At 43.3% G+C, this 23,455-nt stretch overlaps 1 protein-coding gene across 1 annotated transcript in view; it reads left to right on the forward strand.

Moving 5' to 3' along the window:
• The window catches only part of Cox10 (cytochrome c oxidase assembly factor heme A:farnesyltransferase COX10), a 109,477-nt gene that overhangs the window by 68,170 nt on the left and 17,852 nt on the right, over positions 1-23,455 (forward strand). Inside the window, exon 5 of the mRNA XM_034507377.2 lies at positions 11,109-11,179. Within this exon, the coding sequence (XP_034363268.1) occupies positions 11,109-11,179 (71 nt within the window). The remainder of the gene's footprint in view (positions 1-11,108; positions 11,180-23,455) is intronic.

Below are 23,455 nucleotides of genomic sequence, written 5' to 3' on the forward strand. Positions count from 1 at the left end.
GTTAGTTTATTTGTTTGTTAAAGTTAAGAAATTACTGTAAAATCAATTGTGAATTTTACCTTGTTTTTGTTGTTATTGTTGTTGTTTGTTATTTTGCTTTGGGGTTATTTTGTTTGCTTGTTTTGTTTTGTTTTGTTTTGTTTTCAGTTTTTAAAGACAGGGTTTTCCTGTGTAGGGCTGGCTGTCCTTGGAACTTACTATGTGGACTAGATTGACCGAGAATTCAGAGAGACACCTGCCCCTTGAGTGCTAGGATCAAAGGTGTGTGCCACCACTGTTGGGCCTGATTGTTAACTTTGATCCTTATCATGGCTTCATCTTTCTTAGCATCACCTAATATCTTGTATTTATTCACAGACCAGAAAAAAACATTTTTACCATTTACTGTTAGCAGGAGACTTGGAAATATTTAGTGTTACTTCAGACTTCCCCTGCATGGGTTGGTTGGCCATGTTGCTGTACTCAGGCCCCTTGGTGAGGTGAGAAATGTTTGTGGTGCTCTCCAGAACAGCATTACTCAATAAATGATTTTCTGTGGCTTCTGAGGGAAAAGCCTATAAAGGGCTTAAGTTCTGAGGGTTCTGGGCAGTTACCCTGCATTCCTACTCAGCCTGCATGACAAACGTCTTGCCCTTTGGTAGGAATTTCCAGCCTTCCCATGTCTTTCAGTCGGAACTGCTACCCGCTTCTCACACATGGGCCGTCTGCTTGTACACACGCTCAGCTTACCAGCGACAGCGAAGGCAGTTTCAGTCAACAGAGTGAAAACAGAACAGAGAATACAGGGCAGGGCAGTTGTTAAAACCTGGTAGCAGTATCCCTGTCAGTGACTGCCTTCTGCCACCCAGATGTGCAGAAATAGCCTCTTACTTTTCTCATTTAATGCAAGTGTTATTCTATTGTAACTTATTATTTCAAGGGTATGTTTCTTGCTTTTACTTACTATTATAGTTTTCCACTAAGATTCCCAAGGAAACACATTTTTGTAATATTGAAGTTTTGTTGAGGTTGGAGTGTGCTATGATTGCTCCAGTACAGCATCTCAAGGGCGTGAAGAATACAATGTCTCATTATGACCAGGTCATTTCCCTCCATAGGTTCATAGGGTCTAAAGTTCAAAGATACACTGTAATGTTTGGGATAGCTCATAGAAAGCAAATGTAACTACCATTTAAAAGGTCAGTGTGTATAGCGCTGTCTGATAAGCAGAGTAAGAAAGGCTTGCATTCTTCCCTCCTTCTGCCCCTCCTCTTCCTTCTTCTGCCCCTCCTCTTGGGCTGCCTAGAATAATCTCTCACAGATGATTAGACAACAGGTGCCAGGAGAGCGAGGCAAACTGGCTTTGTGCCACATGTGCACAGTGGAGATCCAGTGTCACCCCAGGTTTTGTATCACTATGTCCTTCCACGGGAAGGGATAACCCAGTTGAAATACATACTGCAGCTCCTGAGGGATTAAGTGTTTCCTTTGCTTTATAGTACAGAATTTTACAGTGTCTTTGCTTGGGAGTTCTCAGATTACTTAATGATTTCTCTAACTCCCCACCCCTACCCACTGTGACCAGATGTGTATTACAGCAGCGTTTCACCCTCTGCAGGTTGGCTGATTTCATTGCACAGCTTGTGATATAACTTTTCTTTATCTAACAATGACATTTAAATATTTTGCATTTTAGGGAGCCAATTCAGAGTCAAGATATTGTTCTATTGATTAATCTTTAATCTTCTATTGTTTAATATTGGTACATTCCATAAGATGCCCCTATACTGTTTCAGTTGTAGATAGAGAACTCTATAAGGATTTTATTCATTAATCAGATTTGTGTTTATATTAAGCCACAACTGGAGTAGTGCTAATTGATCATGTTTCCAGTCTTTTAATAGTGAAGCGTTTTTGTTTAGTTTTGCCGTCTCTGTTGATGCCAATAACTTTGGGTAAGCTTTGGTACATTTATTTGCTTTTCAAAACAGCTTTTAGAACTCACTATTTTAGGAATAGGCTTTGAGGGAATTATAGCCTTTGGCAGCTGTTTGAATGGAAATTCCGCAGCGCTTCCTTAGAAGTTATAGAAGACTCAACTCACCCTGGACTCACCATTGAGGAAGCATGGAGTTGTGAACTCAACTCATCCCCCTCTCTCCAGTTCACCTTGTGCTGAAGTAGATAATGCTCTTCGAAGATGTGTGGAGCTAAGAGGAACGGTTGGCTAGGGAACACTGGGCTTGTTCAGATGTCCTGGAGAATAATCCATCAATGAGAGACACAAGCTAAATCTGCTGAAAAGTTCATTGGTGCACTTTGTTTCGGGGAAGGTAGGAGACAGGTAGTGCCAGCTCACGCTGAACACTAGCCGTGGGTTCATAGCATTGGGGGAAGAGGCTACACATGGTATCAGGCTAAGAGTAAGAAAGGAGTTTACATCCTGTTAGAGGGAGCCAGTATTCAGTAACTGAGTTACCAGTGATGAAGGAGGAGGAAGGAGAAAAGCAACAGTTGCATGAGAATGGCTGCAGTGAAAGCCCTCCCTACAGCCCAATGGAGCTGAGTCGGGGTGCAGTGAGGTTGGCAGAGTAGTATGAGACCTAGTAGACCTTGGCAAGCCTGTTGTGAGAACAGCGATGCCCCATATGGCAGCGTTTCACAGTAAAGTGCTTCTGTTCAGGCACAGCTCACAACATGGAATCTAGGGAAGCCTAGTCAGCCCTGATATGAGTAAGCAGGGCCCCACAAGTGGCAGCATGGTGTGTGCAGTACTGAAAGCATGCCCCTGAAGACCTGGCAGGTTGCTTAGAAAGGGCTGTGTAGAGAGAGGTAGAGAACAGAAGAGTCCAGGAATGCCGGTAGCTCGGAGAGCTTTCCAAGCCATGTTGGAGTATTCACTTCATTCCCTGAGCGCCAGACAGGGCGGAGGGCGCCGCCCGTGTTTTATGCTGGAAAAGAACATGACCAGCTTAGCTCCTGGAAAGATCACTGACTGCTGTATACAAAGTGAAAGGAAGGAGGGAAGGGGGTCGGGGGAGGTGGTAGAAAAGTAGCTAGTGACTAAGAGGGCCCATGAAGTATTCTGGGATGGGATGGTGACTGGTCACATATGACCTATTTGAGATTAGCATTTTGTCTTTCTATGTGACTCTGTGGGGAGAACAGACTATGATTGATTAGGGTTACCTTAATGCTGGTTTTGTTTTAGATGAGCTTAATAATTATTTTATTCAGTTAACCCAGAGAGGGGCTATCTAGGTGTTGTATCAGTTAGGTAGAGACTTTGCTTTGGGTTCTGAGACAGTTTGGTCATGCAGTCAGGTAGGCTCTAATTAGCCATCTCCTTGATTCCCCCTTCAAGGCTGTGATTAAAGGTGTGTACCAGCAGCAAACCTGGCTTGAGATTACTTTCAGTTTTTTCTTAACTAGAAAATGCATGGTCTTTACAGACACTGAAAAATCAGGAAGATAAGAGTAATAAATCACCCTCCCTCACTACCCAGAGACATGTATTATAAATATTTCCATTTCCTTCCATCTTTTGTCAGAAAGCAGTGTTTACAAATTGAGATCCCCTGGCAGGAAGAGGTCACTTTATAATAGAGGCTCTGAGAGCGAGGCATGGCTGGGTTTTCTTTTACCGTAGGATGCAGTGCTTGCCTTTAATAAGGACTAAGTTACTTTTTGAGCCTTTTCTTTTTCTTTTTTTTTTTTTTTTTTCTTTTGAGGACAAAGCCTTCATGAGAGATGGCCTGTGTGACCTGTTAAAAGAACATTGCCCAGTCACCATGTGCCTGAAAGCCACTTTTGATGAATGCCAGACTGCCTGCATTTGATATTCCAAATGCCTGGGGTGGGGGGGGGGGGATTTCAATGGGAATGAGTCATAGTTTGTTTATTGGAGGTAGACCAGTAGGACATGGGTAACAAGGGAAAAGTGACAGCTGACAGGGCATCTTAACTGGTTTGTAAAAAGAAATGATATGTGGGTCCTGCTAGTGCCCCTCTCTGAGGTTTTTTTTTTTTTTTTTTTTTTTTTTTTTTTTCATCCCTTTTAATCTGGTTGGAGATTGATGGAGATATTATCTTGAGCTGTTAGGAGCTGTGAGCTAGATCGGAATGACAAACATATTGCCAGCTTTTGAGAGGATGGATGGAGTAACAAGCTCTGAACTTCAGGGTTTGTTCTTCTGTGGGGTCTTTGGAGAAATGTTGCTCTCACTCTGTGGGAGGGGTGTGTGTGAGGGGGGGAACAAAGATGTAGCTTGTTACCTAGTTGGATATTTTCCCTCCTCCGACTTACAGACATTATAAGTGGCTTTAAGGTACCTTTAAGGTCTGCCTAGCACCTTCAAAGTTTCTTCTGATTGTGAACCTTTTCTTTAATGTATAGAAATTAGCACTTGTGATTTGTGTGGGGGCAGTATGTCACAATGTCTCCACCAGCACCACCCTGTGCTTTCCAGATAGTCCCAGGGCTGTTGGTTCTGAACTTAAGACTAGCAGGGACTCAGCTTCCTGCATGAGATTCTGGGATAGGAGGCAGAGAACACTGGAGCCTACTTCCTGCTTCCTGGAGCGAGTGTACATGCAGGAATAGACAAAGCAGACTCAAGACCCAGAAGGAGCCAGAACGGTGATGGCTGAAGTCATGTGAAGGTGCAAGGCCCTGTCCTCTGGGCTAGGCTGACTTTTGTTTCTACTGCTTCTCACTCTAGGATTGTAAACACACAGCTAATCTTGGAGTTGCTGGAGGGCAGGGTGCTTGTAGCTGAGGGTGTGACAAGGCTGTGAGCCTGAGGAAGAAAGGAAAAGTTCAAAATGAAAAATGTACAAATGATTGGTGGATATTTACAAAAACAGACAGAGAGGAAAAAACTCTTTTGAAAATTTAACCTAGACAGAAAATATATTGTTTGCTGAGGGGAAAAATGAGGTATTCATTGCCCTGGTGTTTGGAATGTCTTATTTCCTCACAGTGCAGTACCCATGAAGCTTTCAACTAAACTGAAGAAGGAAAGGTGAGGACCTTCCCGATCACTGCTCCCAGCATTGGTCTCTCCTCCCTTTTTATTTTCTCTGCATGTTATTCTGTGGCCACTGGCAGTCACATTTCCCTGGGCGCTGCCTTGTACTGTTACAGGGAAAGAGCCTCAGCTGGTCCAGTTTAGATGAGATAAGCTCTTAGAGGACCAGAGGAGTGAGGTGAAGTTACTGGTCCTGTGGCCACTCAAAACCCTGAGCAGAACCTTCTGTTATAAGATCACCTTAGGCCCCTGAGAGATTGTGAGCTATCCATCTCCAGCCTGTCACTCTCAGTGTGCTCTGAACTCTCCTGGGTACAGTTAGTTCATCCTCTTTTATTTTTTTATTGCATGGCCCATAAAGTTAAGCCTCCAAGTCAGTAGTGTTTGGCTATAGGATATGTACGCTCTTCCTTCTGCTCTGCAACCATACACACAGTTCAGCAGCCACTTCACAGCATTCATGTTGTCATAGGTGAATCGAGGAATCTGGTGGTGACATAGAACATGTGGAAGTGTGACCATACTCTATATATGCCTTACTTCCCATTCCTTTTATGGGACTTGAGTATCCATAGCATCCTGAGATCAATCTCCCTTGGGTGTAAAGGAAATCGTACATTCTGAGAGTTCATATCATATTTGTCTTTTATATTCAACACATTGAAATAATTCAAGTTGTACTTCAGAAATAGTTAAAGCCATGAAAGCATTATAGACAAAAAATATATATATAAACCAGAGGGAAACATGAGTAGGCAGTGGCTGCTACATGTAAGATCTACAGTCTAACTGCTGAAGCGCGTAAACTTACGTCTGAGCATACTCTGTTCTGTGTTTTGGAAATGCGGTTTAAATATCTAAACCAGAGCAATGACCTAACTGAAAGACACTCTATAAAATGCATGGAAAACAGAATCAAGCAACATGAGCTCTGATCCCTCGGTGTGTGGAAGGGGTGTCATACCCTCACTAAAATGAACCCTAAGTCAGTTAGCATGGAATTTCTGCCCAGATGTTGCTTTTGAGAAACTGAGGCTCTCGTGGCGTCGAAAGCTGCTGCCGACCTGCGGCATCCTGGAGTTCTCTGCTGCCTTCTAGTCCCAGTCACCATCTTTGGATGCCTGACTCCCCAGAAATACAGAAACCATTCCTTCTTTCCTATCTGGATGAACTAATTCGTGAAAAATCCTGTAGAATGAGCAAGAATATGTGTGCACACCCATGACAGAGCTCAAGCCCTAAAAAGTATTTACCACCAGGCTCTATATCGTGTTAGAGTGACACCTTATAAGAAAGCAGCACAACATAGTCTGTGACTGAGATCATCATTAGTCCCATGGAATGAAACTAATACACATATTTTTCAGACCAGAAAGAAAAAGTCATTTCAAATGCCCAAAAAAATGTATTTGAAATTTGGGGTAAGGAGGTGATGTGAACATTTACAACAGAATCTTTTAACATGAGACTTCAGCTAGTTCAATACAGAATGTGGATTCTGATAGGCAGATCATTGTGAACACTTACAAATTACACATCACTTTTTACTGACTATAACAGTCCGTGCCTATAAGCATTGCTTGCACTGATGGCTCATGGAATGTTCACTGAGGACTCATTTGCATAGCATTATACTCTTTCTCTTTAACATTAAGAATTTTATATTCACATCTCAAAAAGTCTGCCCCTTGGATCAATAGGTAATGAAAAGCCCCTTTAAAACAAAATTTTAATTGCACATCTGTAATTAATTCATGGGTGTGTGCAGCGTCTATGGTTGGACGCATCAGCCCCATAGAGCCGGGCTACGGGTCATTATGAGCCACCTGATACTGGGTACAGAGGAGTCAGAGCAGTACATGCACTTAACCACTAAATCACCTCTTCAGTTAAAACTAAGTGTAGAAACGCGTGTCAATGATCACTTGATCAGAATGTCAGACCCACAGTGAGTAACGTAAGGGATCAGCTTTTCTGCAACCTAAGCACTGAGCAGGTCAGGTAAGGCTATTTTGCTTGTGCATGGTGCTAGATCCATAAACAAAGCCATGGTCAATAACACAGAGGAGTAGGGCAGCAGTGTGGGCTCTGAAACACAGCGACCAGGGAGGACAAACCCGACCATCTGGACTCCTGCAAGAAGCTGCTACTGATGCTCCAGGTGACCTGCAAAGAGCTGGTGCACTTTGCCAGAGAGCAGCAAAAAACTTGGCTCAAGATCTTCAGAAGCTGGAAGAACTTGGAAACCAGCTGCAGCCTGAGGAGATCTGTCCTGAGCTGGACAAGCTGCAGGCCTGGTGCTGCTGGAAGCCAACAGTGTGTGGCCATCAGATCTACAGCTGAGTGTGAGCTACACATAGCACCTGACACTGTACCAGCTTTCCAAGAATCAGCATGGCTGTGGCTTCGCATCTCCTTCCAAGTCTCACTAAAGCTCTGTGACAGACTCTATCCCCCAACTACACAGGAAGAAACTTTGGGCTCTGTACTTCCAGGATAGGCAAAGTGACGTGAGACAGAGCCATCACAGTTTGTCCCTCTGAGCATGGCACTCAGATGCACCTTTTAAGCATACTTAATATCCAAATAATAGACCACAGCAGTGTATTATTTATACTCTCACAACCAACGTACCAAGGCATTAACATCCCTAAAGGAGAAAGCACAGCACAGAGGTATCAACATCCCCTAAAGGAGAAAAGGCATTATTTGTCTTTGGGTGCTGTCCGCTTTCTTCAAGCTTTTTGGCTTCTTGGTATTGTATAGCTTATACTAAGTACGATGTGAGAAACCAACACTTAAGAGACTTTGGATTTTTAAAGTTATGTTATGTATTTTAAAGAGACTGAACTTTTAAAACGTTTGAATTTTTAAAGACTGTGGGACTTCCCAATTTCCAAAATAATTTAGAATACATCTTTGCTTGATTCTTAATGTGTGTGTCCAGGTTATTACTTTGCCAACTTAACAAAAGCTAGTTATTTCATAAATGAATCTCAGTTGAGAAAATTCCTCCATCAGATTGGCCTATAGGCCAGACTGTAGAACATTTTCTTGATTCATAATTGATGTAGGAGGCAGAGCCCATTGGAGATGGTGCTGTGCCTGGGCAGTATTCCTGAGGAGTACGAGAAAGAAAGCTTAACAAGAAGAGTCATGGGAGCAAGCCAAGAAACAGTGTTCCTCCATGGTCTTCAGTTCTTACTTGAGCTCCTGCCTCAGCTTCCCTCAGTGATGGAGTATGTCAGATGAAGTAAACCGTTTTTTCACAAGATCTTTCTGGCCAGTAGTATTTGATCTCAGCAATAAAAAAGCAAACTGAGACAGAAATTGGTACCAGAAATAGAGTATTACTGTAACAGACCTGACCATGTTACTTTGGGGAAGACTGTAGATGTGTTTGGAACCTGGGGCTAGAAAGGCCACTGAGTGCTCAGAGCTTAATGAACTGTTAGGAGATCAGAATACTTCTGATTAGATGGGATATTTCAGGAGGAAGAATAGACCCTATCAAGACTGTTGAGATTGTTGATAAGACTTTGTGGCAATGAAATGTTTACTAGGACAGTTGATGGTGACTAGCTGGGGCTGAAAAATCAGCTTTGATTAATAAGAGATAAGCATCATTGAGATAAAATCTTCCTTAAGTATTTTCTCAAGTTCAGCACACAGAAGCTATGACATACAAGGGGCCAAGGCCAGCTCATTCTGGCAGCCAAACTTGGTCTGCCGGGTGGTAAGTTTTAAAGGCATGCAGGAGTCCTAGAAGGTAGCTGAGACTTTTCACTGTGAAAGGCCAGGAGAGACATTGCTAAAGGTGGAGCCTGGGTTGCATTGGAAACACTAGGATCAAAGGGGTCATGAAGAGAAGTTGAGGCTTGACACCGTGTACCAGGGTCAGAGTCCATGAACATGCCCAGGAGAGGTTAGTGATACAGGTGCAGCCTGTGGAGACCCTGCCATATTGGAGATGACAGACTTTGAGAGCACCCCAAGGGCAGTGACAGGGATGGGGTGGAGCTGGCCTTAGCCTATGAGGCAAGCTTTGTGTGCTAAGTAAGGATGGTGGAACTGAGAGAGGAGAGCTGCCCTTTGGAGCCCAGAACATCAGGAGGGTATCCCAGATGCAAGACACTGAGCTGCAGGACTTGATTTACACTGTTGGAGTTTGGTTTTCATTTGGTTTGTTTGTAACCACATCCTGGCTCTTCCTCCTTAGAATAAGAAGTTTGTAACTTAGTTTTGAGTTTACAGGGAACACTTGAGAGATTTCAAATTTTAAAGTGGTGTTAGATATTTTAAAGAGGCTGAACTTTTAAAGTGTTTGAGTTTTTAAAGACTGGAGCTTTCAAATGTTGGAATATGTTTTATCTTGTAATGTTGATATTAATATGAGATCTTGTGTATAAACAAGAAAGGAAAGTTATTGGTATGTGAAGGTGACAGTCAGTTGTCCTGGTTGAGTTTGTTTGTTTGTTCATTTGCTTTTTGTCAGCTTGATGTACACTAGTATTATCTGGAAAAAGGAACCTCAGTTGGGAGTGTTCCCATCTGATTGCTTGTAGACAAGTCTATAGGGCATTTTCACAATTGATATGGGAGGGTCCAGTGTACTGTGAATGGTGCCATCCCTGGGCTGGTGATCCAAGATATATATATATATAGTCTAAGAAAGCAGGCTGAGCAAGCTGTGGGAAGTAAGCTGGTATCCAACATTACTCCATGGTCTCTGCTTCAGTTCCTGGGTCCAAGTTCCTGCCTTGAGTTCCTGCCTTGACTTCCTTTCTCTCTATAATGAAGTGTGACCTGAGAGTTGTAAACTCTAAAATAAATAAATTCTTTCCTTCCCAAGTTGCTTTTGGCTGTGATGCTTCATCACAGCCATATAAAGAAAGCACAGTGAGTTTGTTAATAGTTGGCACTGCATGGCTCCTGTAAGTACCCCAGCCCTTCCTACACTGCTCTCCGTGGTTTCCTCTAGCCTATACCGAGCTCAGAGTGCAGAGCCAGCATTTGGAGCTACAGTTTGCACAAATGTACAAGTGATTCCTATCACTGAAGTAGACTCAGACCAGACGTTTCTGAAATCTGTTAAACATGTTTTTCTTGAAAAAAAATTTTTCATGCTCAAATAAGTTTTGGAAACACTGAGTAAGCAACATTAATTAGATTTATTCCTGTTGGTGTTTCTCAGAGCTCTTATCGCACTAATATGATTCGACCATTGAGTCATTGTGGGAACAGCTCCCAGGATTATTAAGGACATGGCTGAAGACAGATTAACTTCTATTGAATTACTGCTTCTTCTACTGATCTGCCTCCAGCCCATTTGATCAAACATTTTCTCAAATAACCTGATCAGAGTTTTAATTACTTTTATACCCCTAAAGTTGACAAGTAGGAAACATTGATAACAAATTATAGAACCTATTTATATAGTTTATCATAGATTTGGAAATTTCTTGGGCTGCCTTTGGCAGGTAAACAGAAAAAAAAAAAAAAACCGAAAAACTTTAGTGTGGGTATGAGAGATCACTGCTGAATGTATTGTCTAGGTTGGGGTGCTGTAAGCTGTATGATCTATGTAACTTGTGAAATCTAGCCTGTGCCAGGCAGAACAAGAAAACCAAATTCATAGCCTCACTTCAGCTCTTTCATCTGGGCCCTTAATTACACCTGGTCTCAACAGCGGTGCTCATGGCCGGTTTACATACAGGCTTTGGGGGTATGGTGGACTCGGATGTGATGGGCACTTCTGTCTTAAACCTGAAACAACAATGGGGCTTAAAGATTGTAACTGGGTATTACCGTTTTCAATGAGAATGAAAAATACATAATTTTTACAGTGCATTTTTTTTTTTAAAGTTTGTCTCTCCCAGAGAGTTTTTCTTTAGGAAATGATACAGTATTATTACTTCATGTCATCAGAATTGAGATGAGAAGCAGGGGCGTCTTAGTAGTGGACAGGAGGTTTCCAGCACCACCACCACCAAAAAGAAGGGAAAGGGCTAAAGTCTGCTGAGGAAAAAGCTTCAATACCAAAGAAGAACTATTTTGTGTGATATTTAATACCTTCTTGTTTTCTCTCTGTTTTTACAGTTTTTTGAGGTGCCATTTGACTCCAACATGAGTAGAACAAAGAACAGGCCTCTGGTTCGCGGACAGATAAGGTAAATCATAACTGCTCCTCCTCTACATCCATCATCTTACTCATCCTGAAACCTGTTTTATTGTTGTGCTCATTTAGTGGGATAATTATAGTGCTTTCCCCTGGGCCCCATTACCTAGCTAGTCCCAAGTTCTTGGCCTCATTAACAGTGTCAGACGTGAGTTCACTGGTAAAGTGAGCCTTAAGTCTAACCGACAAGGTAGATGGCTGTTCCCATCGTATTTGTGCTACTATTGTATCAATATCTTGCAGACAGGTCACTGTTGTAGCTCTTGTGGTTCAGAGCTGGGTAAGCTGATGACTGCTTTTCTCCTCAGGTAACATGCGTGGCACCTTCCAGTACTATGAGCAGTATTAGCCAGTAGAGATGAAACATCTAGTTGAGTGCCAGCTAGATTTCTTCATGTTCTATGCCATAAGCAAGTGGTATCTTCAGCAATGAGGTCTTACCCTCAGGTTGTAGAGGATAACCAATCTTATTAGCAATTTAGAGTTTGGATGAGAGGCTCTATGGAACCCCTTTGGCCAAAGACTCAAAAAAGATGTAACTCATTCCCAGTACTGATGGTTTTACTTGGTAATATAATATGCCTAGTTGGGACATTGCCTTTCCCATTATATGATAAGTTTATTTAAATTCCATTCACATGTGTATATATTTTAGGAATCTTCTACAGTAGTAGGTTTCAATACAGTTTTCTAAGGCCTTTAGTGTTAGCTATCCCTCCCCATGCTTCCTCCTCTATCCTGCCCTCTCATCTTCCTTTCCATGTAATCTAATTTCCCATTCATCCCTTTATAACAGTATATTTCCCCTCCCATGGAAGATCCCCAGAAAGTGTGTGTGTGTGTGCTTTAATGCATTTACCAGACAGGCACTGTCATAGACTGAAGGGCAGTGATGACCAAGGTAACAGTTCTGTCTCACAGGGTACCAACTTCTTAAGGATCTTATACAATGTGCCAGATTCCACATAGAGACCTATCCTAGGTGATTTATAAACACAGGAAAACGTATCTGACCAAACACAAGGTCTCCCTCGTCTCTTGCCCCATCTGCCCTGTTATCTTCTATTACGGATCACTGTTCTGAGCCCAGAGGCTCTGGAGCTCTCTATTGAATGCCCTTCAGGCTTCACAGGCTGGATCTCCACCTCTGCCCTTTTCATTTCTTCGTTTTCTAAAGCCAGGCACCTGGAGGCAGCCTTGGACTTCCCTTGTCTTTGTTGTTTAGTACCCTCCTAGTGTCGTGTTGCCCACCCTTGCTGTGGACCACTTCAGGTAGATGCCAGTTGCTCAGCATCTGCCTTTATTCTCCCATTCTCTTGCTTCCACTCGTTTGGCAGATGCATCTTCTTTAAATGATCAAAATGATTGGTTCTCACTTAAACCTTTTTACAAAATGCAGTTAAGACAGAATGTTTTGATTCTTTCTGGTGTTGCTGAGACCTTTTCTCTGGTGGGTTTCCCTGCAGCTCTTCCAGCCTCACCCTGAGGGGTCTGTTCTCTTGTGCTCATCTGCCCTCACACCACGCCATGCTTCTCCTGTCTGCCTGGTATGCCGGCTGTACCAACAATAGCCTGGGAGCCTGTAGGCTTTGTTATGCTACTGTTACTACATTCTGCTTTGTACAAGGTACTATCACAGCCCTGCTCACACTGTCTACTCCTGCTTCCCTCGCCCTCTCTCAATTGCACTGAGTTCTGAGACCACAGTGATAAAAGTCATATGATGTACCAGTGAATGTAGCAGACAAAGACAAAGCAAATCTCACGTGGCAGAGTGCTGATGGCAGTTGTCTTCATTAGGGTTTCTATGGCTGATAAAACACTATGACCTAAAACAATTTTGAAAGAAAAGGGTTGATTTCATCTTAGACCTCCAGGTCACACACTATCTCTGGAGCAAGTCAGGGCAGGAACGGATACAGAGGCCATGGGGGAGCACTGCCTACTTGCTTGCTCCTCATAGCTTGTTCAGCCTGCTCTCTTAGATATCTCAGGACCACCATCTCTGGGGTGGCATCACTCACAGTGAGCTAGGCCCTTCCACCAATTGCCCACAGGCCAGTCTGTGGAGGTATTTTCTCAACTAAGAGCCCCTCTTCCCAAATGACTGTAGCTTATGTGAAGTATATTAAAACTCGCCAGCACAGTGATGATGAACAGATAGACAAAGAGATGGACAGATGGACAGACAATAGAGAACAGAAATATCTCCCAGACCAGACAAACACAAAAGTCAGGATAGTTTTTGATTTTCTGACATATCTGTCAAAGCAAGCACATATGACATAGACTGCCAAGGCACTGAGTGAAGGATGAGTATGTGAGCTTTAAGATTAGAGGAGGGCAGCCATTTGAGATGGCAAAGCAAGTAAAAGCGTTTGTTGCCAAGCATAATGTATTTAGTTCAGTCCCCTGGGTCCACTTGTTGGAAAGAGAGAACTGATTTCCACAAGTTGACTTCTGACCTCCACAAGCATGCTGCGGCATGTATGCATACACATATAATAAATAATAAATGACAAGTGTGTAAAGAAATGGAATTTTAAATGCTTCCAAAGGGGATAAGAGGAGTGCACCTTCAGACTTGCAGAGTGCTCAGTAAAGACAGCTCTGGACACAGTGGACAGGGTAAAGTAGGTGGTGCATGCTAAGGAACAAGGAAGAGGATGCTGAGATGCAGTTAGGAGAAACCGTTGCAAGAACTGACTTGGATTCACCTGGGAAGCCAGAGGCAGTCAGTCACACGAGTGCAACACTAAAACAATCCCTCAGGGGGTGAAGATCACTAGAGGGAAAAAAATGGAGACCTGTTACAAGTCCCAGAGGACAACCTCAATGACAGCTAGGAGCAGGAATAGGGTGGGAGGCTGAGTTATAACGCTGAAGTCTGAAGTCCCCCTGTGTCTCTAACCAAGCTGATGAGAGGGTGGCTTAGTGGCTGCTTTCCAAGCCTGTGTCTGCTGTATGGACTGCCTGTCCCCCACAGATGGACTCTGCCCATCCTACCTCCCTGCCTCACCCCCATGACTTTTTGCCTGCTTCTTTTTTCTCCTTCTACAACCCTTGTTCACCAAGGAACAGTTGCTTTTCTCTGCCATGGCCCTGCATCTACCTTTGTCAAGTCTTACAGGTCTCAGGTAATTCATAAGGCGGAGGAGCCAAGAAAGCTTAGAATGTAATCGTTGAGAACTTGTGGAACTAGTATGGAGCCTAGTCCTCCGACCACCACCACTAAATGAACAATTCTTTAGCCCTTGGAGCCGGACCTACCTGACACAGGCAGCCTTCCCAGCCACAGGCCTCCTGCTGGCCAAATGCTTTGAGTGCTAAGTCACTGCAGCCTTAGCTTTCATCCCCCTGCATCATCACTAGGCCCTTCTCCGACTTGAACGAGCATAGCCACTGTCCCCTAGACATGTATGGACATAACCCCACATGTCCTTTATGACTTCAGCGGACTGTGAAGGATAATTTAGAGTCTAACACGTTTCCCCTTAGGGCTGACCTACATAAACTGAATACATTGTGGGGCTGGGCTCCACATGTTTCAAAATTAAAATGTATCCAGCCTGAGACAGCCTTTGCAGCCCGGTGCTGCTTGCCTGTTCTTATAATTGCTGCCTTTTGTACATCTTGTTTACAGGGTGTGTGTGTGTGTGTGTGTGTGTGTGTGTGTGTGTGTGTGTGTGTGTGTGTGGTGGGGGTGATGCTGGTTGTAGTTGATAACTAAGGAATAGTAAGTTAATTCACTTTTTTTAAATAATGAAAATATACTCTTTATATTTTAAACATAGAAATTTTCTTCATTTTTATTAGAGCCGAAGAGTAGAATAGAGCTAAAATACAGTCTAATGAGAACAAACTTACAAAATTATTTTTTTTTCTCACCTTCCCAAGACAAGTACAGAGGTCAGTACCTCAGTCCTCAGTTTTAATTACTTGCCAGTAGCCTGTGTAAAACATCAGTTGCTGTCCAGCTTGGTGGTCCATTCCTATGATCCCAGTAGTTCTGAGGCTAAGAGGGAGGGTCACAAACTCGAAGGCAGCCCAGACTATGCATTGACTGAACTGTAAAACACAGAGTAATCACAAAACAAAAAATACTAGTCGCAGCTGTCGCTCAGTTGGCACTCAGTCTGTACTCAGCATATATATGCCTGACCCTGTGTTTCCTGGCACCAGAAAAGCCTCTTCCTTAGTTGTTCTGTTGTCACAATTTAAAAAGAATTAAAACAAACAAGCAAACAGTTGTTAATCTTACCCCATTTGAAAAACACTGCTTCCATTTTCTGCACTAGTGAAAGAAATGGTGTCCTTGTGTTAAGATAGGTGCCCGGACTCATCCTAAAACATACAGAGACATGGTTCTCTGCCATTTGAGTGGGTATCCTGGACCAGTGGTGCCTTACAACAGCACAGGTAGTTAATGGAAACATCTTTACAGCTTCTAGTTACCAGTGTCTTTCCTATGGAAACACTTGAGCCTGTGGCTTCCTGCTTTTTCCTTCAACTCTGGGGCCTTTGTGGCGGAATGATTTATTAGGCTCTTTAGTGGTATGGGAGCCACCATGTGACAGTGAGCCTATCACTCAGGAAGGGCCCAGATGCACTCGAAGTCTTCTGGAGCCACAGTGCTCTTGGCTAAAGAGCTCTCGTATCTGCCTGGAAGCAAGTCTGCAGAGAAGTGCTCCAGGGGGTTGGTAATGGAGCTGTCTTAACCTTGCTGTCATCTCCAAGAGCATAGCCCTATTGGAGCCAAAGCACCGCTGCTGTTCTCCTGGGAGCATGTGATCCCTGGCTTCAGACTGACCACTCCTATTGGCAAGAGGGGTCTGTCATGTACAAAGTTAAAAGGTGGTTAGCTTCTGAGGTTTCTGGGGCTCTGCTATCCTGTTGTTTGCATATTTTCACTAGATCTTTTCTTCCGACCCTTTATGTTACACAACTGTCCAGTGTTGATGAACTGTCCCACCCTGTTGAGGCCCCCATCTCCCTGTATATTATTCCTAATTAGATAAAATGGATTTAGCAGTCCAAAGATGCTTGGAATAATGGTTTGACATGAGTAATCCCAGTATTTTTTTTTTCCCAAGATTTACTTTAGTTACTCTAAGGATAAGAACAAGCAGGTGTGTACAGCACATTAGAGCTGTGGCGCCTAGGAGCTCTTGGGGAGTTGTTGGGAGCATTGACTAGTCTTCCAGGCTCTGCCCAGCTCTGCTGAGAGCAGGTCATTCCACCCAGACTCACCCAGAAGCCTCTCCCAGGACTTTCCAGCTATGCCACCCCTGGGATCCCTTCTGGCTTAACACTTAGACAGGGCGTCTTCCCTCCTAGACAGACACCTGCTGGCTGTGTACAGTGGCTCTTCTGTTTGTCCTCTTTGGAGAGTATATCCCCTTTAGCACGCACTGCTTGCAGCTAACCTCCAGTCTCCTGGCCACCTCTGCTTCTCTCTGCATTGCACTGCATTGTGCTCTCTAATGCTAACCTGTATCCCTCTCTCACTTCGATTCACACATCCCCAAAGTGACCATCTCAGCTTTAGCCCTCAGACTTCAGTTTAGTTCTCTCAAGTCCAAAGCTTTAAGAGAAAAAACTTGATAGCTCAAGTGTGAGCTGCTAGTTCACCCCTGACCCAGATCCCCAGGGCAAAAAAAAAAAAAAAAAAAAAGCAAACTTGCAGTTAAACGTTAGAGATGGCAGGAGACAGAGGCTGCTGTGCCTAGACAGCTTATGCCTGACTTTAGCTGATGTTCATCTCCAACCTGGGTCCACAGGATGACTCTTAGGCTATAATCCACCTCTCCTGCCTCAGCACATACTTATATCAAATACTGTCTGTGCTTTATTCTTTATACTCAATCCCGGAGAGGATTCTTAAACATAGTAATAACTGCATTTGTTTTGCTTCAGATGCAAAAACCTGTCTTCCCCTCTCCTCCCCTCCCCTCCCCTCTCCCGTTTCTCTCTTCTCCTCCCCTCCCCTCCCCTGTGCTGCCTACCCCCTCCTCTCCTCTCCTCCCCTCCCCCTCTCCTTTCCACTCCTTTCCTCCCCTCCCCTCCCTTTTCCTCCCCTCTCTTCCTCTCTTTACCCCTCCCTCTTTTCCCCTCTCCTTCGCTCTCCTCCCTTCCTCTCCCCTCCTTCTCCTCCTCCACACTCTCCTCTTCTCCCCATCTGGCAGGTCTTCCTCAGCATTGTTTCATTGTTCTGTCAGAGTTGAAACTTTCTGTTTTCCTTGTTTTTTGAGAGTGCAGAAAGCTATAATCACCTATAACCTACTATCTTCATCAAACTTGAGGTATTCCAGTTTAAATTTCCAGTGTGCCTTATATAAGTAAGGTAGTTCAGTGATACCTACCCCTGTTGGTATGTTCAGTTAAATTCATATTTTAATATTCTCAAGGCCTATTATTTCTTCTAAATGTTTTAGGATTCTCACTTTTAATTCAACTCATCAAAACTATTGATTTACCTGTGATGGTAACAACATTGTGCATTTTGTTTGTGTCATGGTGAAAGCTTTATAAAATGGACAGGAAAATTAGATGTGCAGAAGCCTTCCCATACAGGGCTGGGCAGCCCCAAAGTTAAGTGAAATTAATAAATTGGCGTGAATGAAGGTCTCTGGGTAGTTGCAGAGGACACAGAAAAGGACAGAGTGGACATTGCATGCCTCCTGACCAGAGCTGCTGGACTAAACCTTTCTTCCTGTTATTTTGGAAGGCATCTGTAGTTTGATTACATTGCTCTTGAATTTTCCATTTTCCAGCTTGGTGATGCTGACACAGAAATAATAGATGTCAACATTAGTTTTTCCAAGTTAATGGATCAGATGAGGGTGATCCATAATGCGTAAGCTTAGGTGTGGGCTGTGAGCAGAAGAGATTGCCTGATAAGAGCTGAGCAGGAGGTGATTTGGGGAGGATAAATGGAAACCCTTGGAATCAGGTCAGCCATACCTGTCTTTAAAATGAATGATAAAGACTGAGTTTTAGAATGAAATGAATGGATTGTTTAGTTGGCATTACTAACTTAAAGAGCAGGGTTTAGCTTAAGTATTACAGGGACTTACAGAAGACATTTTTCAAATTTACTGAAGGTTTTACCAGTAAGCACTTAAGCAAATGTAAACATTGTGTGGGCTACAGGGGAGCTGTATTAGTCACCACCAGCCCCGCTGGTCTAGTGGACTCGGACCCAACCAGGCACAGGCCTGCACAGCTTCGAAGGCTTGTTATGATTAGTCTCTCAGTGTGTGTATACTGCTAATGTAATAAGAACATAAACATTTGGTAAGTATAGAAATTTCTTTCTGTAACGTTAACCAGTGATTTGAAGCAGCAGGAAAAACAAATTTGATCTCAACTTAGTTGCAGAGGTGTTAATGTAGAGAAGATTGTTCTGGCATAAGATCGTTCAGTATCATAAACCATAGAGTTGAGAAGTCAGCAAAAAGTCTTTGTACAAGTCCTCGTGCTGAGTCATTGCCAAGGATGAGTACACTGGGAGTCTCTGTCTCTGAAAGCCACAGTCTCCCTGGTAGTCAGGAGAAAAGGGAAAGCATGCCTGACTGAAGTACTCTATTCATGATGGGTTCTTCAGGTCCCATGTCCCTACATAATAGCTTCTAGATATCTCAATAGTCTAATAAATATTCACTTGAAAAGACAGTTGTTATATCTTAGGAACTTGTTCTATTTTTCTTTTTGTTTGTGTTGTTTGTTTAACAATAGCCAAGATACACATAGGCTGATGTTCCTCTTCTCAAGACCAGACTGTACAAATGCTGTCCCGGCTGCTGAGTGTGAGCGTAGGCTTAGAGCTTGTCTGTCCTGTGGTCTGTAAGAGTTTGTTGGGCAGCACTCCTGGCACAGAGAACATCAAGTTGAACGTTGCAGACTAACTACACTAAAGTATGACCTGGGAGATGTGCAGGCAGGATGGAGGACTCAATTCACACAAAGACCACGAAGGGCTGCAAGAACCCCAGAACAGACATGGAGGCCCCCCCTCCCACTGGTGATGGGGTTCAGGAAGAGAAAGGCAAGAGCCCCAGAACAAATATCAAGGTTCTTCTCCTGCTGGAAGATGAAGGTGAGGGGGAAATGTTCTTGGAAATGTTATGCCATTGCTTTTGTCTTCTGGGCGTGCTGGGGATGGGCCAGGGCTTCATGCAGGCTGTAAGGGAGGCATTTGTACACCGGCCTAAACCTTCATTCACTCTTGTCTGTCCACGAGATGATCTGAAGCATGGCAGGCAGCATTCTTAAAGTTAGCAGGTGCTTGATCTCCTACCTAGACCCAAGAGAACAAACAGTGGAGAGACCACAGAGCAAGTCCAGACTGTACAGGCCTGCTGTGCTTGCCTTAGCCGCCAGCATTTAAAAATAGAAGAACCTCACATCAAACCCTACAATCCTAGACCAAGGTGATGCATCCCCACTTGTCTGTGCAGCCTGGGCCACGCCCTTTCTTTCAAGTAAAACCATGGGCCTCCAGCTTGTTGGCAGGCTGCTTCCTGCTGTGTCTGCATTTGTAAACACTGTTCCAGATTAAACAAGCAGATTGCACCGGAAGAGGGGCAGGGAAATGTACCTGTCTCCGGGCTTCACATACCAGTTGGAGCACACACAGGTCTCATCATCTCTAAACTTGTGAGGGTAGATGTCCTGCCTTCACTTTCTAAGTTGTTTATTAAAGCTACGAAAATCTTGCAAAGACTCCAAAATCCACTAGCTCTATTTTGGATAAGTGAATAAAGTTCTATAAATTAAAAGCTAAAGCGAGAGTTAGAAAGTAGAAAAAAGAAAAGGGTCTCCTGTGCAGTAGGCACAGGCTGTTAGAAGGTGAGAACAGGTGTTTAGTGGGTAGCCCTGCCTAGTGGCTTAAGAAGATTCAGAGATTATATATACTTCTGCTCAGGAAACTGATTTTCATAGATGGATTAAAGTATCTGTGGTGGTTTGAATAAGAATGGCCCCCATACTACGTTCATACATTTGAATGTTTTGTTCCCCATTGTTAGATGATTTACAACAGATTAGGAGGTGTGGCCTTGTTGGGGGGTGGGGGTGTGCAACTGGGGATGGGCTTTGAGGTTTCAAAAGCTCATACATCAGGCCCTGTCTCACTTCCTGCCTTGTGATTGTGGATTAGATATAAGCTCTCAGCTACTGCTCCAGGGCCATGCCTGCCAGCCTGCTGCCACACTTCCTGCCATGACGGTCATGGACTCAGCCTCAGCAACTATAAACAAGCCCCCAGTAAATGCTCCCTTTTACAAGTTGTTTTGATCATTGCATCTCTTCACAGCAATAGAACAGTAACTAAGACAACATTGGAATCACCCTCAACACACACAAACACACACCAGAAAGTCCAGTCTTTATACAAACCTCTTTTCTGTGTAATTTAAATGAGTTAATGTGGCACCCTTGAGGGCTCACTGACTGCTTCTTCCTGTCTGAAAAGGTTAGCCCAGAAGTCTGCCATATCCTACAGATCTGGTCCTAGAAACCTGACTGCGGTGACAAGGAAGTGAAGAACAGATAGAGACAGATGCATAGGGGAAGGCTGGGGTCTAGTGGGCTACACTCATACAGCCCAGCACAGGAGGAGCTTCTTAAGGTCTGTGGGGTACAGTTATGGAGGAGGAAGCTGTGCTTGGTAGTTTTAGCGCACACTGGTCACCATTAGTACACAGTCATCCTGCACCAGTGGACAGCCTTGCCATGTCTCTGATCCACAACAGGGAAGGTATAGCTGTGTGGTACCACATAGCCAGAACACAGAGTCTTCATCAGCTCTCCATGGAGCTCAGCCTAGGGCAGCGCTCACGGACTTCTTATGCTCACTTACAGCCTGACCTTCAAAGAGCAGACACCTCGTATCTTCATCCTGCATTAGTAAGAGTCTTCTGGTTGGTTTTCAAAAACTCCTTTAGTATTAGCAGATGTACTGTTTTCTTCTTTCAAAAAAGTTTTTTCATATGACACATTATACCCTAGTATAATGTTATACCTTAGTATAACCAATAATAAATAAAAATATTTGCTGTTTGTTACATTTCTTGCATTCCTCTTAAATGTGGTTTAAAACTTAGTCTTTTAAAATAAGATATATGCCTTCATTTTCCTTAAGTTGTGAAATTATACCAGTGTTCTGCTGCTTTATGATATCATAGCTTGAGACTTACACAAGCTACCTAATAAGAGTCTATGGAGACATTCTCAGAACAGAGACCATTCCCCAAAAACTCATTTCAAAGCCCAACTGTGGGATTTACACAGGAAATCAAAGTTAAATTGGCTGATTTGATGAAGGTTTAAGCTTTTCTTTTGTTTTTGAAGAAAGGAAATTTTATTTTGTAATTTAAAAGTCGTTTATTCAGGAAGAATGGCCAAGAAGTATGAGATTAATTTTTGTATAGACCAAAATTACCTGTGGAGCCATTCATAATATAAAGCATGATTTAATGTAGTGCTTCCTGGACCCCCAACACAGTGCTTACACAGAATGGCCCAGTTTCCTCAGGAAGTTATTTAAAAGTCAAGTAATTTAAATTACATTTATTAAGTGCAATGAGTAGACAAATTAAATCTTGCATTTCTCCTTTTTCCAATATCTATAGAAAATTCTCCTTCAGTACATTTACATCAAGACTAGTATTTAGAAAACAAAGCAATGTACCATGTTAGGGGCAGGTGTGACCCATGGTAATGTATGGATCAACCCCCACTCTTGTCTGTCAGTTCCTCTTCTGTGGTAGCCTTGGGCAAGAAAGGCAGCAGAGAGATTCGTAATTTAAAATGTAATTCAGCTTGCACATGAGTTTTGAAGTAACTCATCAGCCTTCATCATGAACCGTGAACCTATTTGCATGAGTGGATGAGTATAAAGAAGCACTCTCAGGTCTCCCATGCACCCACCCTGCTGTACATATATTAACACTCTCAAATCACTTGCAGTTAGTGACTGCATTACTGCAGTTAGTGACTGCATTACTGATATTTGGGCACTTATTGTCATACCCACTTTATATTCATTTCTGATATTTCCCATACAAATGCATTCCAGCCAGAACCATTCAGAGCCCCTAGTGTCTCTGACCCTACTGGGTGGACACTGTCACAGCTGCTGTGGTAGAGGGCTGGGAACACCAACAGTTTTTGAAGCTTAGTCAGGTTTTGTCTTTTGCTAGTTCATCTTTTGTTATTTGATAGAACAAAATTAAATTTTTATACAAGTTGTAACTACAAATACATACATGCATGCATGCATGCATACACACACACACACACACACACACACACACACACACACACATTCTTAAGTCTGTAGGCTTCAAAATATACCAGGGAAAGAATCACTCTGCGTTTTCAAAACCCCTTCCTATAGCCACCTCTGCTCACAGGGTCCTCTCTGTTGAAATAATGCTGTCTCATGTGTGTGCTTTCTCCTGCAGCTGATTTTACAGTGATGGCCCATGGGACTTTTGTCTGTAACTGTGTGTGTACTGTCTATCTTCCTTTCTAAATAAAATGTCCCTATTTTTCTGTCTGCTCTGTCGACAAGTAGTGGAGAGATTGAGGGTCCAGGCAGTGAGAAATATGGATGAATGACTGAACAAACAAACAACTGAAGGCCCTGTGTGGCTAGCGGCACAGTGTTCCTTAAGACAGCCCATGAAGTTCCCCACGTACCTGATGCTCCAGAGTAAGAACTCTGCACAGGCAGCCCAGCTGGGCATGGCAGACCTTCTCCTTTCCTGGACTCTTGCTGTTGATGCTTTTGACATAACTGAGTTGAGCTAAGCTCCAGTAACAACACTGAAAGAGCCCTAACACACCCACCACGTTTTTTTGTTGAGGAAACAAGGACCATAAGAGGTTAAACATCAGGGCATGAACTAGACTCAAAGTACCTGCATCTCCGTCAATGTGGTTAGTCAGGAAAACAGATAATAAGAATAATAAAATTAAAAGACTGTAAAATAATTTTGTTATAAGAGTATTCAGCAGGCACTAGATAGAGCCAAGGCAGTAAATGAAGCTCAGGGCTCCCCAGACCCAGAGTTATGATACTTTTAATGGTACACACACACACTTGAGGCTGTATGACTAAGTCAATCACTCTAAAGTGAGTCAGGGAAGTCAAGGGGCACACTGTTTCTCCACCAGCAACTACTGCTGCTAGGTCCATGTTCTTTCCGCTGGAACAGGTCAGAAGGCACACAAAGTGATTGATAGGCACTCAAAGTGGGTG

The sequence above is a fragment of the Arvicanthis niloticus genome, chromosome 6 (assembly GCF_011762505.2).
Source record: "Arvicanthis niloticus isolate mArvNil1 chromosome 6, mArvNil1.pat.X, whole genome shotgun sequence".
In the NCBI taxonomy this organism is placed as follows: Eukaryota; Metazoa; Chordata; class Mammalia; order Rodentia; family Muridae; genus Arvicanthis; species Arvicanthis niloticus.